This window comes from Anas platyrhynchos, chromosome 8 (genome assembly GCF_047663525.1).
Source record: "Anas platyrhynchos isolate ZD024472 breed Pekin duck chromosome 8, IASCAAS_PekinDuck_T2T, whole genome shotgun sequence".
NCBI classification, from domain to species: Eukaryota; Metazoa; Chordata; class Aves; order Anseriformes; family Anatidae; genus Anas; species Anas platyrhynchos.
Genome location: NC_092594.1, coordinates 18,215,172 through 18,233,305, shown reverse-complemented (window position 1 = coordinate 18,233,305; position 18,134 = coordinate 18,215,172). Strand labels below are relative to the sequence as shown.

The following is an 18,134-nucleotide window of genomic DNA, read 5'->3' as shown; positions in this document are numbered from 1 at the left end:
GCGCCCATGATATTTTTTTCTTCCCCTTATTTTTTATTTTTTTCCCAAAAAAGGGGCACTTTTTTGGATGCTTTCATGTGTCTTCTTCTATTAAGACTGGATCTGGGCCCTGCAGAGCAGTGATGCTGAAGCAGCATTGCCGTGAGGGCGCAGGAGCCTGGGGCAGGAGGGTGCTGAGCGTGGCCGTGCCCCCGGGGTCTCCCACCAGGATGCTCTCGCCCTGCGTCAGGGGACTGCCAGGGTTCTAAAAGGGAATTTTCCTCCCCGGGAGGAGCGAACCATCTGCTCCCATCGCCACGGAAGGCTGGGCACGGTGTCTGGATGGTTCCTCGCCTGCAGGAGGATGATGGCACACTGCTTGCCAAGCTCCCCCTGCCACCTCCATCCCTCGGTGGCCACTTTTGGCTTTCCAAAGGTTACAGCTGCAACCACGCCAGGTCCAACACATCCCCGTGCTCAGCACAGGCTTCTCCATGGAGGAAAGAGAGGAGGCTGGAGGCTGAAACCCCTACATCAGGCTCTCTGTGCACGCTTTCACCCTGCCTTTACGGATTTGGAGAGCCCCCCTGGCCTGGGGAGGGATGCCCTGCTCAAATTGGCCCCCCGGAGCCCCTTGCAGAGCCGAGCGGTGCCGTCCCCTGAGCCGTGACCCGCACACCTTGGGGAGCAGCATCCTCCCGGGGGGCCAGCCCCGTGCCTGGAGCGTTCCCAGGCGGCTGCCAGTCAGCGCGGCCGGCCCCGTGCTCGCACCGCAGCGCTATCTCTACCCGCTGCTGCAAATTGGCTCTGAGCAATCCTTGATCTGTCAGCATCGCCTACCCACTCTCAGATGTCACCAGCCCCCGCTGCTGCCCCGCTCGGTAACGTGTCTCTCTGAGATGTAATAATTCATTAACTTGAATTTAACTTTATTTTTTTTCTCCTTCTTCTTCTTATTCCTCCTCTCTGCCCCCCTTCCTCCTCCTAATGGACAAAAGCAATTAGGCTCCATTAGGGAGCAGCAGTGTGGGAAGCGGCTCCCTCGGAGATGCTGCCGCAGCAGAAGGGACCGCGGTGTCCCTGGGTTTGTGTGCGTGGCACCAGCTTCTTGCAGGCTAGGGCTGCACGAGCAAGCACTTGGACACGGGGAAGCGTTGGTGCCCGCTTCTGGCACCCCCCAGCTCCGAGGGACAAAGGACACCCAAGGGACAAAGGACACCGAGGGACAAAGGCAGCGTCCCCGCTGGCTCTGGCTGCGAATGGCAGCTCCCCGCTTCTTGGCACCTCGAGTTTGCTGCTGTGCAGAAAGCGGCGTGGGGGATGAAGCCAAAATCATCCTGCCTTTCCTCCGCGCCAGGCGAGGAGCGTTTTGCACATGCCGTGCCCAAACCGGCGAGCGCCTTTCCCCGCCGGCTGTGGGAGGTCTCCTCCTCGCTCTCCCCCCCGCCCTCCTTCCCTCCGCTCAGGCTGCTTTTTTCTCTTCCTCCCCTTTTGTTCTCTTCCCCCTTCCCTGTCCTAGGAAGAAAGTCTCATTTCAGTCTGAAAGCCGGAGCTGGAGGGGGAGAGGCATTTGATGCTTAATGCCGGAGCGGCAGGAAACTTCACCTTCCTGGGGTGGAATTAAAAATGCTCGAATTGTCTGGGGATCTTAAACAAGAGATGCAGGGAACATTCAGGGCTTTTCACACAAACACGCGCGCGCACATGCAAAAGCCCACACAGCATTAAGGGTGTAATAGCTCAGCTGGGGTAATGCACTTGAACTCCCTCTGCAGCAGACAGACCGATTCTTTCGCTGCTTTTGAGTATTTGGAGGCTGGAGGTTGCTGCTGCTGCTCTCTGGGGAGAGAGATGCTCGCCTCGAACGGGAGCGGAGCTGTTTGTTCTTCCCTATCTGCTGCTCATCTGGGCACGGTGGGGCGGGGGTGCTTGGTGCAGGGCCCATCCTGGTGATGCTTGTGCAAGAAAGGGTGTGCTGGGGGATGTCTTTTTTCAGGGGAGGACACTTTTTGCGTGTTGACGTGTCCAGCAGTAGAGGTGGAACGTGTGGGTGGAGATGCCCCAGGTGTTTGGGGTGTGTGGGTGTGGGACCTCCTGGAAGTCATCTTCCATGTAACACGGGGTGCTGGTGTGAGGATGCTGTGCGTGGGGCTGCCTGCTTTGCCACATCTGTGTTTCTTGCCAAATATTTCCATTTCTTGCAAATTCCCCTGGCTCCTTCCCCGTGCTCCATCCTCTGCCCTGTGGGAGAGGAGCTGAGGGCGCTGCTCCCCTCCCCTCTTTGCTCATCCCATGTCCCTTGCAAATAAATCCCACATCCTGGGACTGTCCCTTCTGGCAGATTTTTGCTCATCCAGGCTCTTGGTCTCACCTTGCTTCGCTGGGTTTGGCCACCAGATAGGTGACAACAGCCACGGGGGACATCAGGGGACAGCTGGACACGAGGCGAAGCAGGGGACAAAGCCACACAGGAGGTGGTAGTGCCCAACCCGGGGGCTGCAGGGTGGCGAGGCGGAGGGGATGGGATGTCCGTGGGGCAGGAGAACCCCCCCAGGTTGTGCTCTCACCGCCCCCTCTGCCCTATCCCAGGGAGTTTGCCAAAGAGCGCGAGCGCGTGGAGAACCGCCGAGCCTTCATGAAGCTGCGGCGCCAGCAGCAGATCGAGCGGGAGCTCAACGGCTACAGGGCCTGGATAGACAAAGCGGGTAAAGGCTGGGGACCTCGGGGGTGGTGGCGCTGAGGGTGGCTGAGATGGGGACGGATCTCTGGACATCACCCAGCGTAACCCCAGGGCTGTCTGGGTGCTCTCATGGTGACCTTGGGCGCACGGACGGGCTCAGCCCCAGCAGGAGTGATGCTTCAGCCAGGCTGTGAGCAGGGACATCCCCAGCAGCTGATGAAACCTCACGTTTTGTGGCACAGAAATGTAATATTTGGGGCGTGAGGCACATAGTGTCACCAGGAGAGGCAGCTGAGCCCTCGTGGCCGTGAGCCTTGCTGCGCGACATGTCCCTGTCTGCTGGTGCTCGCTGGAGCCTCACGCAGAGGTGGGCAGTGGGGAAGCAGAGCAGTGCCAGTGGTTTTCCACCTTTTAACCTTATTTCTATTTTTGTTTTTCTTCCCCTGGAGAGGTGATGGCTCTCAGGTTCCTATCGTTGTTCCTCTAAACAAGGTAGCACTGCTCACCTTCAGCTCTGCCTCACGCCATAGTCAGCTCCCTTTTCTGCTGTGCCATTGCCTGCCCCTGGGACCCAGCTTTCCTGGCATCTACAAGACTCAGATAAAGCCCCAGCTTTTTTTTTTCTCTTTTTATTTTTTTTCCTCTCTTTTTTTTTTTTTTCTTTACACTCATGAATTCATGAATAAAGTCAGCTTGTGAGTGAGTAGAGGGCAGATGTTTTGTTCCTCCGAGGAGTTAGCAGAAGGTGAGGAGCCCTTCAAGAGACACAGAGGATACGGAGAGGGGTCTCCTCCAAGAGCAAGACTCAGAAAAGAGACTTTTTGTCTACAACACTCAGCTTATTTATGGAGGCTGGTTACAGAAGCCAGGCTGATCAGAAGTAATTTCTCTTCCTGATGCAATGTGCGGTAGCTGCCCCTTGCCACCCCAAAGAATTTGCTTTAGGACACTGCCCCAGTGCTTGATGAGAGTTTGCAACCTGTAGCGACCACCTCTGGGCTGGGCAAAGTGCTTAGGTACCGGGCAGTGACGTGTGGTGTGCTCCGCCTTTGGTGTCTTGTCTCCTGATGCTGAACTGTGTGTTTTGCGTAGAGGAAGTCATGCTGGCCGAAGAGAACAAAAATTCTGGGACCTCAGCCTTAGAAGGTAAGAGGAGCCAAGCCCTTCCTGGTGGCTGGCCACAAACGGAGGCTGAAACCCTCCTCCGTGGGTGGAGGGAGGTCTGCAGACGTGCCAGGGGGCACATCCCACCGCCAGACCCGGGCCAGCCAAGCACTGGGGTGCAGAGCCATGAGCGTGTTGCTGGCAGAGCCGTGCCACCGCAGCTCCAGCACCCCTTCCTCTCCCCCTGCCAGTGCTCAGGCGAGCCACCATCAAAAGGAACCGGACGGACACCATGAACCGCGACTCCAGCGACGAGCACTGCGTCGACATCGCATCGGTGGGCGAGCGGAGGCTGGCGCAGAGAAGACCTCTCCATCCCACCCTGGGTCGGTGCTGCTCCAAGATTTTTTCCCCCCGACCTGGCTCCTGTGGGGCTGGGGCACCCGGTTCGTCCTCTCACCTTGGTATCTTCCCCTTTTTTCCCCCTCAGGGAACCCCTTGAGCCGCTCGGGCCTGAAAGGCGCCAGGGTGGACGGTGCCTCCTACCTGCGGCACAAGGAGCGCCTCCTGCGCATCTCCGTCCGCCACATGGTGAAATCCCAGGTCTTCTACTGGATCGTCCTGAGCCTGGTAGCCCTCAACACCGCCTGCGTGGCCATCGTGCATCACAACCAGCCCGCCTGGCTCACACACTTCCTCTGTGAGTCCTTCGTGCCGGGGGCAGAGCGTGCGTGGGATGGCAAAACCTCCTGCACCTGGGGTAGCCTTTCATCTCCAACACGCCCTGGCCACTGGTAGCGGTCTTGGCCTCACAGGGAAACGTGGAGAAGTGTTCCTGGCCTCGTGCCCTTTGGGTCTGATGGTTTTCTCAGGCAGATTGCAGGATTCAGGTGGATTTATCCCAAAATTGTGAGCGGTGGTGCTCAGTACATCCACATCCAACCTGGCACGCTGCACTGTGCTCAACCCCCGGCAGCCGTGTGTTGCTCCTGAGCTGCTGCAGGAGGGACGCTGCTGCTTTCCCATCCACGTTTACTCTTCTTCACCTTGAAAACGTCCCTGTCAAGCAGCAGGCCTGCCCAAATCTGCATTGGCACGCTCAGGCCTGCCGGGATCCCAGCAGGGCACGGTGTGGGATGGCAGCTGGTCATGGTGAGACGCGGCTTTTGGGCAAGGGGAAGAGCCAGGCTCTGGCCTGCTAATGTTGGTGAAATAGCTTGAGAAGCTTCTCCCTGGCTCATGGCTGCTTGGCTTGGTTACCCTGGCCAAGTTCCAGCCGTGCAATGATTTATGTCCAGCTTGCTAATGTTCCCCTACAGTGCCATGTGGTTAACGTCGTTGCGGACACCCCAACCACCACCATGTAACACTGAGGAGCTGCTCTGCTCTGTGCCAGCCCTCTCTGGCCTTCTCTAACCACTGGGGCACCAGTGTATCTACCCCGAAGATTAATTTGTGGGGTTGGTGCCCTGTTGTTCGCAGATTAGCTCTTGGCAGGCTTGCTTCCCAACCCCCTCCTCTGGCCTGAGAGCTGGGGGAAGAAGCGTGCTCCTCGGCGTGTCCCACCTCTGCCGTGTGCCACGGGGGTGCTCCCCGATGCTCCGTGTCCCAAGGGACTGGGTTTTCTCTTCCAGACTATGCAGAGTTCCTGTTCCTTGGGCTCTTCCTCCTGGAGATGTCCTTGAAGATGTATGGCATGGGGCCACGCCTGTACTTCCATTCTTCCTTCAACTGCTTTGACTGCGGGGTATGTGGCCATGGGGATGAGGTGCAGGAAAATTTCCCCTCCTGAGCTCATCTTTGACTCATGGCCACGTCCGCTTCTCAGGTCACGGTGGGCAGCATCTTTGAAGTGGTTTGGGCCATCTTCAGACCGGGAACCTCCTTTGGGATCAGTGTCTTACGAGCCCTTCGTCTCTTACGAATATTTAAAATAACCAAGTAGGTGCCAGCCACCCCCAGATCCAGTCGCTGCTCTCCTGCTAGCACTGCTGCGGGTGCTCCAGCCACGTCTCTTTTCTAGGTACTGGGCATCCTTGAGGAATTTGGTGGTCTCGCTGATGAGCTCCATGAAGTCTATTATCAGCTTGCTCTTCCTCCTTTTCCTCTTCATCGTGGTCTTTGCCCTGCTGGGCATGCAGCTGTTTGGAGGCAGGTAGGTCACAGCGAGCCTGGGGAAAGGGCATCTAGGAAGTCTGCAGCCTTGCTCTCAGCCTGCTGCTGGTACCTCTGCTGCACCAAAAGCCCTGCCTGGGATGTGCTTGGGGCTGGGGGGTCCTTCTGGCCGGGGCACATTTTGGGAACAACCTTCCTTGGAGCAGGGGGAGGCCTCGGAAGCACCAATGAGCTGATGGCGCAGAGCCGTGGCTCGCTGCCCCCTACCCCAGCCTGTTCTTGTCCTCGTGGTTCCAGGTTTAACTTCATCGACGGGACACCATCAGCCAACTTCGACACTTTCCCCGCAGCCATCATGACGGTGTTCCAGGTAGGAGCCGGGCTGCAGGGGGATACAACCCGATGACCTTGGGGCCATCTGCTCACTGCTGGATGGGGCTTTTGAAACCAAACAGGTCCAGCTGCTAGGACATAACTCCCTCGCTCCCTTTCCTACCACAAAACTGAGCAGCTAGCTCTCTTCTCCGTTATTATCAACTCTTCCAAGGTGGAGGAGTTTCCAAACCCTTCCGAGGAGACCCAAATCCTCAGCAAAGCCCCATAGCTTCTCCCTCAAGGCTGCCCTGTGTGCGCTGGTGGGGTGGGTGGAGGGTGACCGGGTGACAAGAAGGTGTCAGGGTGACGAGGGTGGCCGGTGACCGACCTGCTGGCTTGCTCTCGTGCAGATCCTGACGGGCGAGGACTGGAACGAGGTGATGTACAACGGCATCCGCTCGCAGGGAGGCGTTCGCTCGGGCATGTGGTCCTCCATCTACTTCATCGTCCTCACCCTGTTCGGAAACTGTATCCGCCTGGCTGCTGTGCTTGTAGCAGGGCAACCCCACCTCATCTCCCTCCCCGGGGACACCCACCCCTCCCAACCCTCTGCCCCTTCCTCCTCTCCCCGCTGAGGGGGTCCCACCACGCGTGGGGCAGCCCGGGACACCCCGGGCGCAGAGGAGGAGCTGCCTGGAGATGTGCTGCGGGCAGGATGGATGGGATGGGCGAGGAGTTTGTCCCCGTGCTGGCGAGGAGCCCCCAGGGCCACCCTCCCGGGGTGGCTGCAGATGCCCATGTCCTTACCACGAGGCTTGTGCATCCTTAGCTGCCCGCAGATACTTTGCTGAACGTCTTCTTGGCCATCGCGGTGGACAACCTGGCCAACGCTCAGGAGCTCACCAAGGTACGTCCCAGCTGCTCCTCCTCCTTGCTGGTGGGAGCTCGCAGGGCAGCGGGGGTGATTTAGGATGCGATTTAGGATGGTGCTCAAGAAGCTTGCTGGGCTCGGCTGCTTTTAAGACTGTGCTGGGGAATATTTGGGGAAGGCTGAAGTGTTGGGGCGCCCTTTGGGTAAAGCAGGTAAGAGCTGCAGAGGTCAATGCTGTTCTTCGAATGAGCCCAGCGATCCCACGCTGCTCATTTTTTTTGCACAGCCTGTGCCTGTTCCTCAGCTCCTGTGGGCTCACTGCATGGCCCCCATGGGGAAATCCGACCTGTTCCCAGCAAACAGAACGGGACAGGAGAATCCAGGGGGCTCCCATCCCCCTGTCCCCCCACGTGCTGGGGGCTGTGGATCGGGGGGAGAGGCTGGGTGAGCCCCCGTGGTGTGCCAGTAGCACCAGTTGGAGGTGATGAGGTTCTTGGAGAGGCTGAATGAGCTAAGATGACTCCCAAGGACTTTATTTTTTTTTTTTTTTTGCTCTGGAGATGTGGCCAGGCTCGTTAAAGCTGTATGGTCTGTGCCAAGGTTGTTTGTGGGTCCCTGGCTTCCCGTTCTCTGTCCCACTCCACCCTGTGGCTGTGGAGGAGAGGCTACGCCATCCGGGGTCGTTTTGGCTGGGTTCACTTCTCCAGGTAGCACTGATGCCTTCGGTGAGATCCAGTGTGATGGGGAAATTGCATCCCCATAGCGTGAGACAAACGAAGGCTGTCTCTGTGCCTTTCTCTTGGCACCAAAGGTCACCCCACCGCCTCCGATGGGCGCACGTTCCCCCAAAACACTGGCCTCCCCCTAAGCAACCCCTCCGTTTCCTCCACAGGATGAGCAGGAGGAAGAGGAGGCCTTTAACCAGAAGCACGCCCTTCAGAAAGCCAAGGAAGTCAGCCCCATGTCCGCCCCCAACATGCCAGCTATCGAGTGAGTGACCCCACAGCCCCTTGAGCCCCCTTCCCCTCCCCGGGGGTGCAGAGGGGGACGGGAGGAGATGGACGTGCGCCCTCCGTGGGGCTGACACCAGGCCACCAAAGCAGGTCCTGGGGCTGCCCCATGCTCCCTCACCTCCTGCATACAGCAGAGATCTCCCCAAAGATGCTTCCTGCCCCAAAACACAAAGCCTTGATAGGTGAGGTTGCTGCTAAGGGTGAGGGAAGAGGCTGATGAGGAGGAGGAGATGGGTGGTGGTCGCTCCTGTGCAGTATTTCTTTGTGGTGGGGCAGGGGGAGAGCAGCGGGTGGGAGCAGGGAGTCCCAGCAGTGCCAAAATCTGACCCCCCCCAGCTCCTTCCCTGGCCGTAATGCGGTTACACGGGATGGAGCAGGCTTGCAAAAATCGCATTTCATGGTGAGGGAATTTGATTTGGGGAAGGCAAAAACCCAAACCCACATGAAACCCTTGACACTCTGTTGTTGAGGAGCCCTGCCTCTGCGTTGCAGCAGCAGAAAGTTCTGTTTTTCCTTCCTAGACACCTTATTTTTCTTTTATTTTGCCCTGTCATATGGTCTAAATCACATAAAACTTTCTAAGTCAACATTGGAACGAGGCGTTTTGATTTGTTTCCCAAAACAGTACACTTCGGTACGGCTGGAAGGATTTATTTTTTTATTTTTTTTTATAGAATCCCTTCCCAGGGAATTTTAGGTTTCATTATGCTTTGAAACCAAGCCAAGCTCACACACGGCTGCGTCTCTTTGCAAATTTGCCGAGAGAAACCCAGGCGAGCTCCAACCCGTGGGGACGGTTCAGCTCGGATTTTGGGGAGCTGCCTGAGCTCCTCGGCTTCCCAGGGATGGGATGCGATGGTCCCCCACCCTGCTGGCTTTGGGGTGGCACGAGTACCTTTAAGACTTGTCTGGGGATGAAGAGAGATTCCTAATAAGAGAGAAATCTCCCTCTCTTCCTCGCAAGCAGGATTTGGGAGGTTTATGGGAGAGATGGCAGAGTTTGCGTGTTGTGACCAGCTCACGGGCATTGGCTCTGGCTGCCAGTGTGAACACGTTGGATAAAGTGAGGAAGTAAAGGGATTTAGGCTGCAGAAGGGGCTGGAGAAGGGAGAGATACGAGAGGAAGAGGCGGGAGATGGAATATATTAGGGCACTGAAGGATTTGCCCGCGCATCCTTGCTGGTCTTCCTGCCGTTGTCACATCCAGCTGGCTAGGAAAGCAGATGACTTTTTCTTAATCTTAATTTGTTGTTGTTCCTGTGGCGTTGAAATGGGAGACAGTGATATTTGCAGCTCTTTTTTTCTAGTTCCTCCCCCTCCTCAGGGTCGCTAGTTCCAGGTGCAGGGGAGAGGGATGTGATGCCCTGAGGGTGATGTTTTCCAGGATCGGTTTGGATTTGGGTGCACGCAGATGGCTTTGGTGGGTCCCCGGCATGGGCAGGTTCAGCGCACACGTTTGTGCTGGCGGAGAGGTCCAGTTGCTGTCGGGAGGAGTGCTCCCACGTGGCCAGGCTGCCGTGGGTGGCCGTGGTGCAGATTGGAGCACGGCGTGTGCGCACGGGCGCCCGTGGTGCAGATGGCTCGGGCTGCTGGGCGAGTGGGTGGCCAGATGGACGCATGCGGGTGTCGCGACGCAGCGGTGCCGCGCGGCCACTTGCTGCGGGGACAGTGGCAGGCAGCGGGCGTGCACCCTGAGCGTGGCACCGGGCTGTCCCTTCGCACCCAGCTGTGATGGAGGCAGTCACCAGCGGGGGGGTGCTGGGGCTGCGGGTGCCCTGCAGGAAAGCAGCAGGGAGCGCTCCGACTCGCGTGCGTGAGCTCTGCGCGCACACGTGGGCTCGACCGCATGCAGTCGGGGTGTATTTGCTCACAGCGCACATGCGGCGTTTGCAGAAAGCAGAAAATGTAAATTGCAGGCAGATTTGCATATATGAGCTTCGTATCCCGTTCCGTGGTCTCAGGGCAGCACGCACGGTTGTGGAAATGGGTGGTGGTGCTCTGAGCAGCTCGGGGCCGGCCTGGCACATCACCTCTTCTATCAAAGCACCGCGTGGAGCTGGGTAGGAGTGAACAGCTCTTCCTTCTGCACTGGAAAGAGCTGCTAAATTCCCGAGGACCAGGATTTCTGAGTGGCTGGCGAGGTAGCTTGCTTGGCCACATCCCTCTTGCTCCCCAGAGCAGATCCGCAGCCCCAGGGTGAGCACCGCTGCGTGCATCCCTTCACCCAGCAGTGTGTGAGCCCCGGCGGGGTGTGCAAATTGGGCCGGCACAGGAGGGATGCTGGGGATTGAACGGGTTTGTTTTTTCCTCCCCAGAAGAGACAGGCGCAGGAGACACCACATGTCGATGTGGGAGCCGCGCAGCAGCCACCTGTACGTGGGTCGCGTGTCCTCTGTGGCCCCCTGTGTTTTTTTTTTTGGGCAGCCCCTGCCCCTCCTGTGGGTGCCTCGGGGCGCTGCCCTGCACCCGTGTCCCTGCGTGCGCTCGTGGCTCTGTGCGTGCCGAGCCTCCCCGCAGTGTGTGTGTGCGTGTCGGTGTACCCGTGGGTGTGTACCGGCGTGTGCTCTGTGGGTGAGCAGTGTACGTGTGTGCACGTGCGTGTCTCCGTGTGTCGGGAAGGGAACGTCTGTCCTCGCCGGGGTGTCTGTGTTCGTGTTTATGGCGGTGGAAAGGATCCGTTTACAGCCCCAGGAGGCACAGCTCCCCCAGAGCACACCCGCAGGAGCACAGAGGACCCCCGGATGGGGGGGAAGCCAACAGCTTTAGTCCCAGATCCTCGCACACGGGCTCCCCGTGGGACGTGCTGGCTGCACACCGAGCACAGGCAGGGAAAGGGGCTGTGTGTCCAGGGGTGCCCCACTGCAGATGTCCCATCGGAGGGCGGAGAGGGGCACCTCTTAGTGAGCAGGCCAGCCTTGTACCTGGCGCATTTTCCCTTTTTACTCTCCATCCCATCAGCACTGCCACCCAAGCCCAGCCATCATTAGGGCAGCAATGCTCCAAAAAGGAGCCTGGCTCCAAGGAGCTGGAGGAGAAAAAACATCCCCAGTGCCGGCATCCTGGCTGCAGCAGGAGGACTTTGGCCACATTTTAAGTGGTGTCCCCAAGCAAGCAAGGGGACGGTGGTCACCACCTGGCTGGGATGGGGCAGAGGTCTTTCGGAGGGGCAGGGGTCCAGCTTCAGCCCGATTTCCAACCCCTGCCAGCACCAGGGGGACGCTGAAAGGCTAAAGGGGACTGACCCTCGGTGACCAGGCAGGTGTTTGTGTCTCCATGTGCACCCCCATGTCTCGTCACCGGGGCTGTGGGTGCATGCAGCTGGGGTGCTGTGGGGTGAAATGCCGGTGATGGCGGGGGGCTCGTGGCACTGACCCCGCTCCCCGGCTGTCCCCGCTGCAGGCGGGAGCGGCGCCGGCGGCACCACATGTCGGTGTGGGAGCAGCGCACCAGCCAGCTGCGCCGGCACATGCAGATGTCCAGCCAGGAGGGCATCAACAAGGACGAGCCCCCTCTCATCAATCCCCACGCCAGCATCTTCCGACGCAAGAAACCGGGCGACGGCGTCGCCTTGGAGAAGTGCGACGAGGAGCAGGGCGGCAAGGGCGAGCGGCCGCCAGCCGAGGGTCCCGAGCAGCCGGCCCCGGGGAGCAAGGCGGGCGGTGGGGAGGACAGGAGGAGCCCATCGCCCCGGGCCAGGCGGGACAAGGAGCTGTGGCACCAAAAAGCGTGCCACGGGAACTGCGAGCCAGGCGAGGAAGGGGCAGGAGGTGGCATTGAGGAGAGGGCACGGATGAGGCAGAGCCAGCGGCGCAGCCGGCACCGAAAAGCCAGGATGGAGGGGAAGGATCCGACCCTGGGGAGCCGCTCGGGCAGCCAGGAGATGGGGCTGGAGGATGCCGGCCCCGCGGAGGGGGCACAGGACGGGGACCGGCGCGGGGATGCTGCTGCGGCGCTGGACCTGATCCAGGGCGAGCCGGAGGCAAGCGGGGAGCCCGCCAGGTTTGTAGCTTGGGGAAGGGAATCTTGTAGCCTCCGTAACTCCTCGAGTCATCACTTTCCACTTATCATACGCCTTTTTCTCCTTCCCTTCCTCCTGCAGGACTAACGGGGTCCTTGCTGAGGATGGGAGCCCCCCGGCAGCGGCACCCGAGCCCCCCCGGGGGCTGGAGGGCAGCCTGGGCGAGCAGGACTGCAGCAGCCCGGACACCAGCGAGCAAGCCCTGCTGGGCGGAGCGGCGCTGGGGGCCAGCCGCACCGTCAGCCGCAGCGAGCCCGACCTCTCCTCCGCCACCGCCAACACCGAGAAGGCCACCGAGAGCACTGCCATCATGATCGATGTCCAAGAGTCCGCTGTGGTACAGAGTGAGGACCCCTCTCTCTTTCTTGAGAGCCTTGGGGGGGGGTTTGGGGGGAGCAGAGAGCTGCTTGCGTGGCTTTTCCCATCCCTGTCCATCGGGTGACTTCTCCTCCCCGCGTCCCCACAGCAGGGAGCAGGGCAGGGCTGGAGGCAGAAGCTGGCCCTCGCCCCATACCTGGCAAAGGCTCTCGTTTTTCTGCAGTTAGCAACAAGACCGACGGGGAAGCCAGCCCCCTGAAGGAGGCAGAGAGCAAGGAGGACGAGGAGGAGATGGAGAAGAAGAAGCGGAAGAAGGAGAAGAGCGAGACGGGCAAAGCGATGGTGCCGCACAGCTCCATGTTCATCTTCAGCACCACGAACCCGTGAGATTTCTGTTATTTTTGGCCTTTGTTTTTGGCTTGGGAGGGCTGTGAGGGGACAGACACCTCGTATTCATGGAAAAGAGGTGATACCTTTGGGAAGGGGGCTGAATATCTCCCAACAACCTGGTTAACGGTGTCCTTCCCCTGCCCGAGAGCGCTCCCCCCCTGTGCCAGCTCTGCTCATCGCTTCCTCTTGACCATTGGGTGCTAGCTGGGATTTTATTCAATGCTAGTTGCACACCCCTCCATTTTTCTGCCACCCTTTACTATGACCCAGCCCTGGGAGCCTGTACCAATAAGGTCACTAGCAGGGGATGTAGGGTGGGATTTGGGTGAGCGGGGCACGCCAGTGGTGAGCGGGTCGGGCGCTGTTTCGGCACAGGGTGCGCAGAGCCTGCCACTACATCGTGAACCTGCGCTACTTTGAGATGTGCATCCTCCTGGTCATCGCCGCCAGCAGCATCGCCCTCGCGGCCGAGGATCCTGTCCTCACCAACTCCGACCGTAACAAGGTGACTGCAAGCCCCCTGGGATCCCCAAATGAGAGGGATGCCCGCTGTGCGCCTCCAAAATCGGGGTGGTGTCGCGGTGATGTTTGGGGATGGGCTGCTGGTGGGCTCCGAGGTGCTGTGGCTGGGCTGGGGGGAGAGCAAATGAGAGGGTAGGAACAAGGAGGCAAGGAGGACATGGGTTTGGCATGAAAAAGGGGTGTTTGGGGTTTGGCAGTGAGAGGTAAAACGGAGCTGGAGTGGCACACATGGCCACGGGGATGGCTCGTGCCTTTGGCAGCATCTCAGAGGTGGGCAGGTTGGATGGGGCAGAAAAAAGGGGAGGGAAAGCTGAGCAACTCTGATGGGCAAATCCCCCTTGGCCTTCAAGAAAATATTGCAGGGGTCAGGGGCCATGTAGGACCGCAGCCTCATGGGGGGAGCACGTTCAGACACGAGGATGTAGAGCCCAGGGGTCAGAGCAGGGCGCTGTCCAGCTTAAATGGGGAGATAGCAATGTGCCCAGGGACTGCTTCCCCCCTTGGCAGCACCCCTGCCCTCTCTCCGCAGGTCCTGAGGTATTTTGACTATGTTTTCACCGGGGTGTTCACCTTTGAGATGGTTATCAAGGTAAGATAAGGCTGTGCTGGTGGCGACAGGTCCCACAGCATCCTTGCTGCAGGGGGGTGGCCCAGCTTGGCTGGGCGCTCGATGGCCGAGTTGGTGATCTCCTGCCTGCTCTTCTTCCCTTCCCAGATGATCGACCAGGGCTTGATCCTGCAGGATGGCTCCTACTTCCGAGACCTCTGGAACATCCTGGACTTCATCGTGGTGGTGGGAGCGCTGGTGGCTTTCGCCTTGGCGTAAGTGGCCGTCGTCTTTTGGGCTCTGCCTGGGCTGGGGTGGGAGGATGCGGCCACGTGGCGTGGCTACAGGACCCTGATGGGTTTGGGGGGGATTTCTCCGTGCTCTGCTTTGGGAACGGCTCCTCACAGCAGTGTGCAAAGCCCGGCTGTACCCCTGGTAGCCAAAACTTGGGTAGTCTCAGAGGCTCATTGCTCCCTGCTTGTCTGATACCAGTGAGCGAGGAGGCAGGGAGCGAGGAGGCAAAGCAGTGGAGATGCTGGGAAGAGGTTGACGGTGGAACCAGACCTGAAAGGGGCTGTTAACAATAAGGGAATGGGTGGCAAAAGTGGAGTTTTCTTCACCTGCTAAGCATCCTCGCCAGGTATTTGGGCTCTGGTGCTGAGTCCAGGGATGGGATGCGTCCTGCTCTGAGCTCCTCCTCGCTGTGACACTCAGTGCCTGGTGGGCAGCATCGTGGCATTTCCCTGTCCCCAGCCACCCTCCCAAGGGATGGAGAGGTCCCCTCTGATTTGAGGCAGCTGAAGTCTCGAGGGGCCTGTGCATCTCCACGGATGTTTGCAGCAAACACACGTAACCTGCTCCTCTGGCTGGGCTGTCACTGAGCTGCTTGTGCCACGGAGGAGGGCCCTCTATAACGTAAACCTGCACCATTGTCCCTCTCCCCTGTGTCCCCCTGTGGCTCCTGCTGGAGGAGATGATCTCATAAATTCGGGGGTGAGGGGAACAAAGGCAGCGCAGCGGTTTCCGATGGGTTTTGAATTGCGAAGCATTTATAAGAATGCCTGCATCTGCCATCAGGGCCCGGGAGTGACATGCTGCCACCCCCGGAGCCACGGGGAGTCTGCGGCAACAACTGTCCCGACCTGCCTGGTTCATGGTCTGGGGAGAAAAACTCTCACAGGGCTGTTTGAATTCCTCTCCTCTCTTTCTGCCTTGCTAAGCTCTTCGGTACGGGGAGAACCGATGTCTCCCCAGGTGCCCATCTCCTCGTTGGCAGGCATAGCGATGCCCGCGGGGTGGCTGATGCTGTTAGGTGGCGAGAGCAGCTCGTGGGCAGCTCCAGCACTCGCTGGCAGAAAATTATGTGGGGTGCTTTGGTGTTGAATTGTATTTTCTGCCCCCTCTGTGGCTGGGTTTCCCCACAGCAGCTGTGGCTGCAGCAGGAGGTCTGCGAGCTGGCTCGTGGTGTCACCATCACCCTCCCGTGGTGCCACCGTCACCCCCTGGCCATCAGTGCCACCTCGAAATAAAAAATGAGCTCGTGTCCATCCACATCTCCGGATGATGCTGTAGTTTGCCCGCTCAGAGCCTGCGCCTCGCGAGCGAGAGGCCGCCTGTGCCTGCCTCTCGTCGGCTGCTCTCAGCACGGAGAGCTTAATGCATCAGCCCGAGTGCAGCCTAAATAAAAAGCCTGATACGCTGCCATAAATCTCCAAAGAGCTGGAATTAAATTAGCTGGAATAACCAGAGCCGTAACTAAAGACCCCGCCGGCTTTTGCCTCCCGTGGCACCCTCGGAGGAGGCATTAGCGGGCGGCTTTGCGGAGCTGCCAGGCTGTAAGACCTATGTTTGTGGGTTTGCAGCAGGTGGAGAGGCTGAGCAGCGGTCAGTGCCTGGCTCTTGCCACCTCCCCTGCACCTCCTCTTCTGGGCAGCCTTCTCCTGCACCGCCGGAGATGAGCTGAGCTGCCCAAGAGGGCTGCGGTCATCCCCATGCAGCTCCTGTGATGCTTCCCTTACCTTCTTTCTCTCTCTCCTCTCTTTTTTCCCCCTCTGTTCATGCTGTTCGGTGGCTCGGGATCTCCGGCAGGAATGCTTTGGGGTAACTATGCCGCCTGAGTGTCCATGGGGTGGGACCCTGGGGGGGGACACGGGGAGGGAGAGCAGGCGTCCGTCTGTCTGCCATCCGTGCTGCCCCTTAGTTGTGTCCCTATTTGCCATTCCCTGAGGTCTGAGCGCCCTGCTGTGCACCCTGCAGGTGCAGGAAGGATGGAAGAGCGGGCATTTGTTTAAATCTGTTAATGATTACGCCCGTTATTGTGCTCCCTGTTGCATTAACCCTCACAAAGGAGCTGTGTAATTTGGAGTGTCTGGCATTTTAAGCCCTTTCCTTGATGGTTTTTTTTTTGAGAAATGAGGGTCAAGGGGGTGCCTTAGGGTTGTTTAGGAAGGAAGCACCACCGGGGAGCTCTGCCTTGCCCAGCTGGCTTGGGGTGGAGGCGAGCACGACCCTGACGTGGGGAGGGCTGAGCTGATGGAGGAGCAGGCTGACCACATCAGGGGGCACTGATGGAAAAAGGCAAAAAGCCTTAGGATGAGGCATCTGTGCAAAAAAAAACCACAGATGGTGCGGGTGCTGAATCCTGAGGTTGAACCAGGATGGAAAACCCTTGGCGAGGGACCTGCCTGTTGGGTTCATCCCTTATTTTACTGGGGATTTCTGGCAGGCAGCAGCAGAACCATTTGCAGTGGTGGTGGCTTTTTGTGAGCCCCATTTGGAAATGTCCTGTGCCTGCCGGAGGGGTTGGGGACCTGGCATCTCCTCACAGTAAGGGGATTCGTTAAGGTAGCCGAGCCCCAGCAAAGGTGCTAATCCCCTGGGGGAGAGGCTGGCTTTATTTTTCATTTCTGACAAGCGTGTGCATGGAAGGAGATGTGTTTAAGTGGGCTGAGCTCTCCTTCAGCAGCACATCTGTGGCCGCTGCCCGGTGCTGCAGCACGTGGCCCCCGTCCCCTCCCCGTGCACGTGCTGGGGGCAGCTCTGAAAGCACCCAGCCCCGGGTCCCGAAGGTTATTGTGTCTCCGCTTTGTTTTTGGGTGCCTGCGCCTCCCTCCCACGCGGCAGGACCAACAAGGGCCGGGATATCAAGACCATCAAGTCCCTCCGTGTGCTGCGGGTCCTGAGGCCCCTGAAAACCATCAAGCGGCTGCCCAAGCTGAAGGTAACGCTGCCCGCCCCCGGCACTGGTGTCGTGATTAAACAAGCCATTTCCAGGGTGTTTGCTGTGCTTTAGGAGCCCTGTTTCCAAACACGGCTCCTCTCAGACTGCTCCACATCTGGCGGTGCCGTGAGTTATTTAAAGGCAGCCCAGCAGATAGATCCGAGCCGGGTGCTCTGCCAGGGACATCGGGGCTGGCACGGAAAGCAGGCAGCGAAGCCCAGCTGCTCTGCTGCTGAAGTACACGGCCCCGGCTCTGGGAGAGCTCAGATCCCTCTCCAAAGTTCATTATCTTTCCCACCAGAGCAGCTCGCGAACAAGCCCGGATTTTGCACGCTGTGCTGTCCTCGTGTCACAGCAGGGGGGGGGGTTCCCTGCTGAATAGCGGGATTATTTATGCAGTGCAGGTAGGATCGTGGATTTCCCTGCTTTACCTGATGGGGTATGGAGCCAGAAAAGACTAAGAGACCAAGGGAGCCCTGAGTGATCCCCATGAAGAGATATTTAGCTGGTGGATGAGGCCCAGGGTGGCACCCCATAGACAGTTTTTTGCCCCAGCTTTTCCTCCTGGTGGGTGGATGGACTTTGGCTCATGTCACTTCATTTCTGGGCGTCTGCCACCATGGTTGCAGAGAGCAGAGGCTCTTTCCTCCTTCCTTGCTCTCCTACTGGGAGTGGGAGACGTCTTCCACCCGGTAGCGTTGAGGAAGATTTGGGCCCTGCCCCGTGCCAGGGCTGCTGGCTGCCCGCGGCGAGCTGTGCCCTCCCCTGCAGGCCGTCTTCGACTGCGTCGTGACCTCCCTCAAGAACGTCTTCAACATCCTCATCGTCTACAAGCTCTTCATGTTCATCTTCGCCGTCATTGCCGTCCAGCTCTTCAAGGGGAAGTTCTTCTACTGCACTGACAGCTCCAAGGACACGGAGAAGGACTGCATGTAGGTGCCCCGTGCTGCAGGCCGACAGCTCTGGCAGAGGCCTGATGCTGCTGACAGAGCTCTGGCAGAGGCAGGGCACTGGGCGATGTCCCTTTGGGCATCCAGTGGTG

General features: G+C 59.0%; 1 protein-coding gene across 15 annotated transcripts in view; it reads left to right on the top strand.

Moving 5' to 3' along the window:
- The window catches only part of CACNA1E (calcium voltage-gated channel subunit alpha1 E), a 101,875-nt gene that overhangs the window by 61,384 nt on the left and 22,357 nt on the right, over positions 1-18,134 (top strand). For 14 of the 15 annotated variants that reach the window (XM_072041559.1, XM_072041566.1, XM_072041568.1 and 11 more), the window contains 20 exons: positions 2,569-2,684; positions 3,752-3,805; positions 4,015-4,149; positions 4,254-4,463; positions 5,398-5,510; positions 5,592-5,704; positions 5,787-5,918; positions 6,176-6,248; positions 6,604-6,721; positions 7,033-7,100; positions 7,957-8,054; positions 10,393-10,449; positions 11,477-12,076; positions 12,177-12,439; positions 12,637-12,796; positions 13,179-13,308; positions 13,855-13,914; positions 14,041-14,147; positions 16,996-17,092; positions 17,864-18,024. In XM_072041559.1, coding sequence (XP_071897660.1) covers positions 2,569-2,684; positions 3,752-3,805; positions 4,015-4,149; positions 4,254-4,463; positions 5,398-5,510; positions 5,592-5,704; positions 5,787-5,918; positions 6,176-6,248; positions 6,604-6,721; positions 7,033-7,100; positions 7,957-8,054; positions 10,393-10,449; positions 11,477-12,076; positions 12,177-12,439; positions 12,637-12,796; positions 13,179-13,308; positions 13,855-13,914; positions 14,041-14,147; positions 16,996-17,092; positions 17,864-18,024 — 2,865 coding nt within the window. The remainder of the gene's footprint in view (positions 1-2,568; positions 2,685-3,751; positions 3,806-4,014; positions 4,150-4,253; positions 4,464-5,397; positions 5,511-5,591; positions 5,705-5,786; positions 5,919-6,175; positions 6,249-6,603; positions 6,722-7,032; positions 7,101-7,956; positions 8,055-10,392; positions 10,450-11,476; positions 12,077-12,176; positions 12,440-12,636; positions 12,797-13,178; positions 13,309-13,854; positions 13,915-14,040; positions 14,148-16,995; positions 17,093-17,863; positions 18,025-18,134) is intronic. The other variant, XM_072041563.1, reaches the window with a different exon arrangement.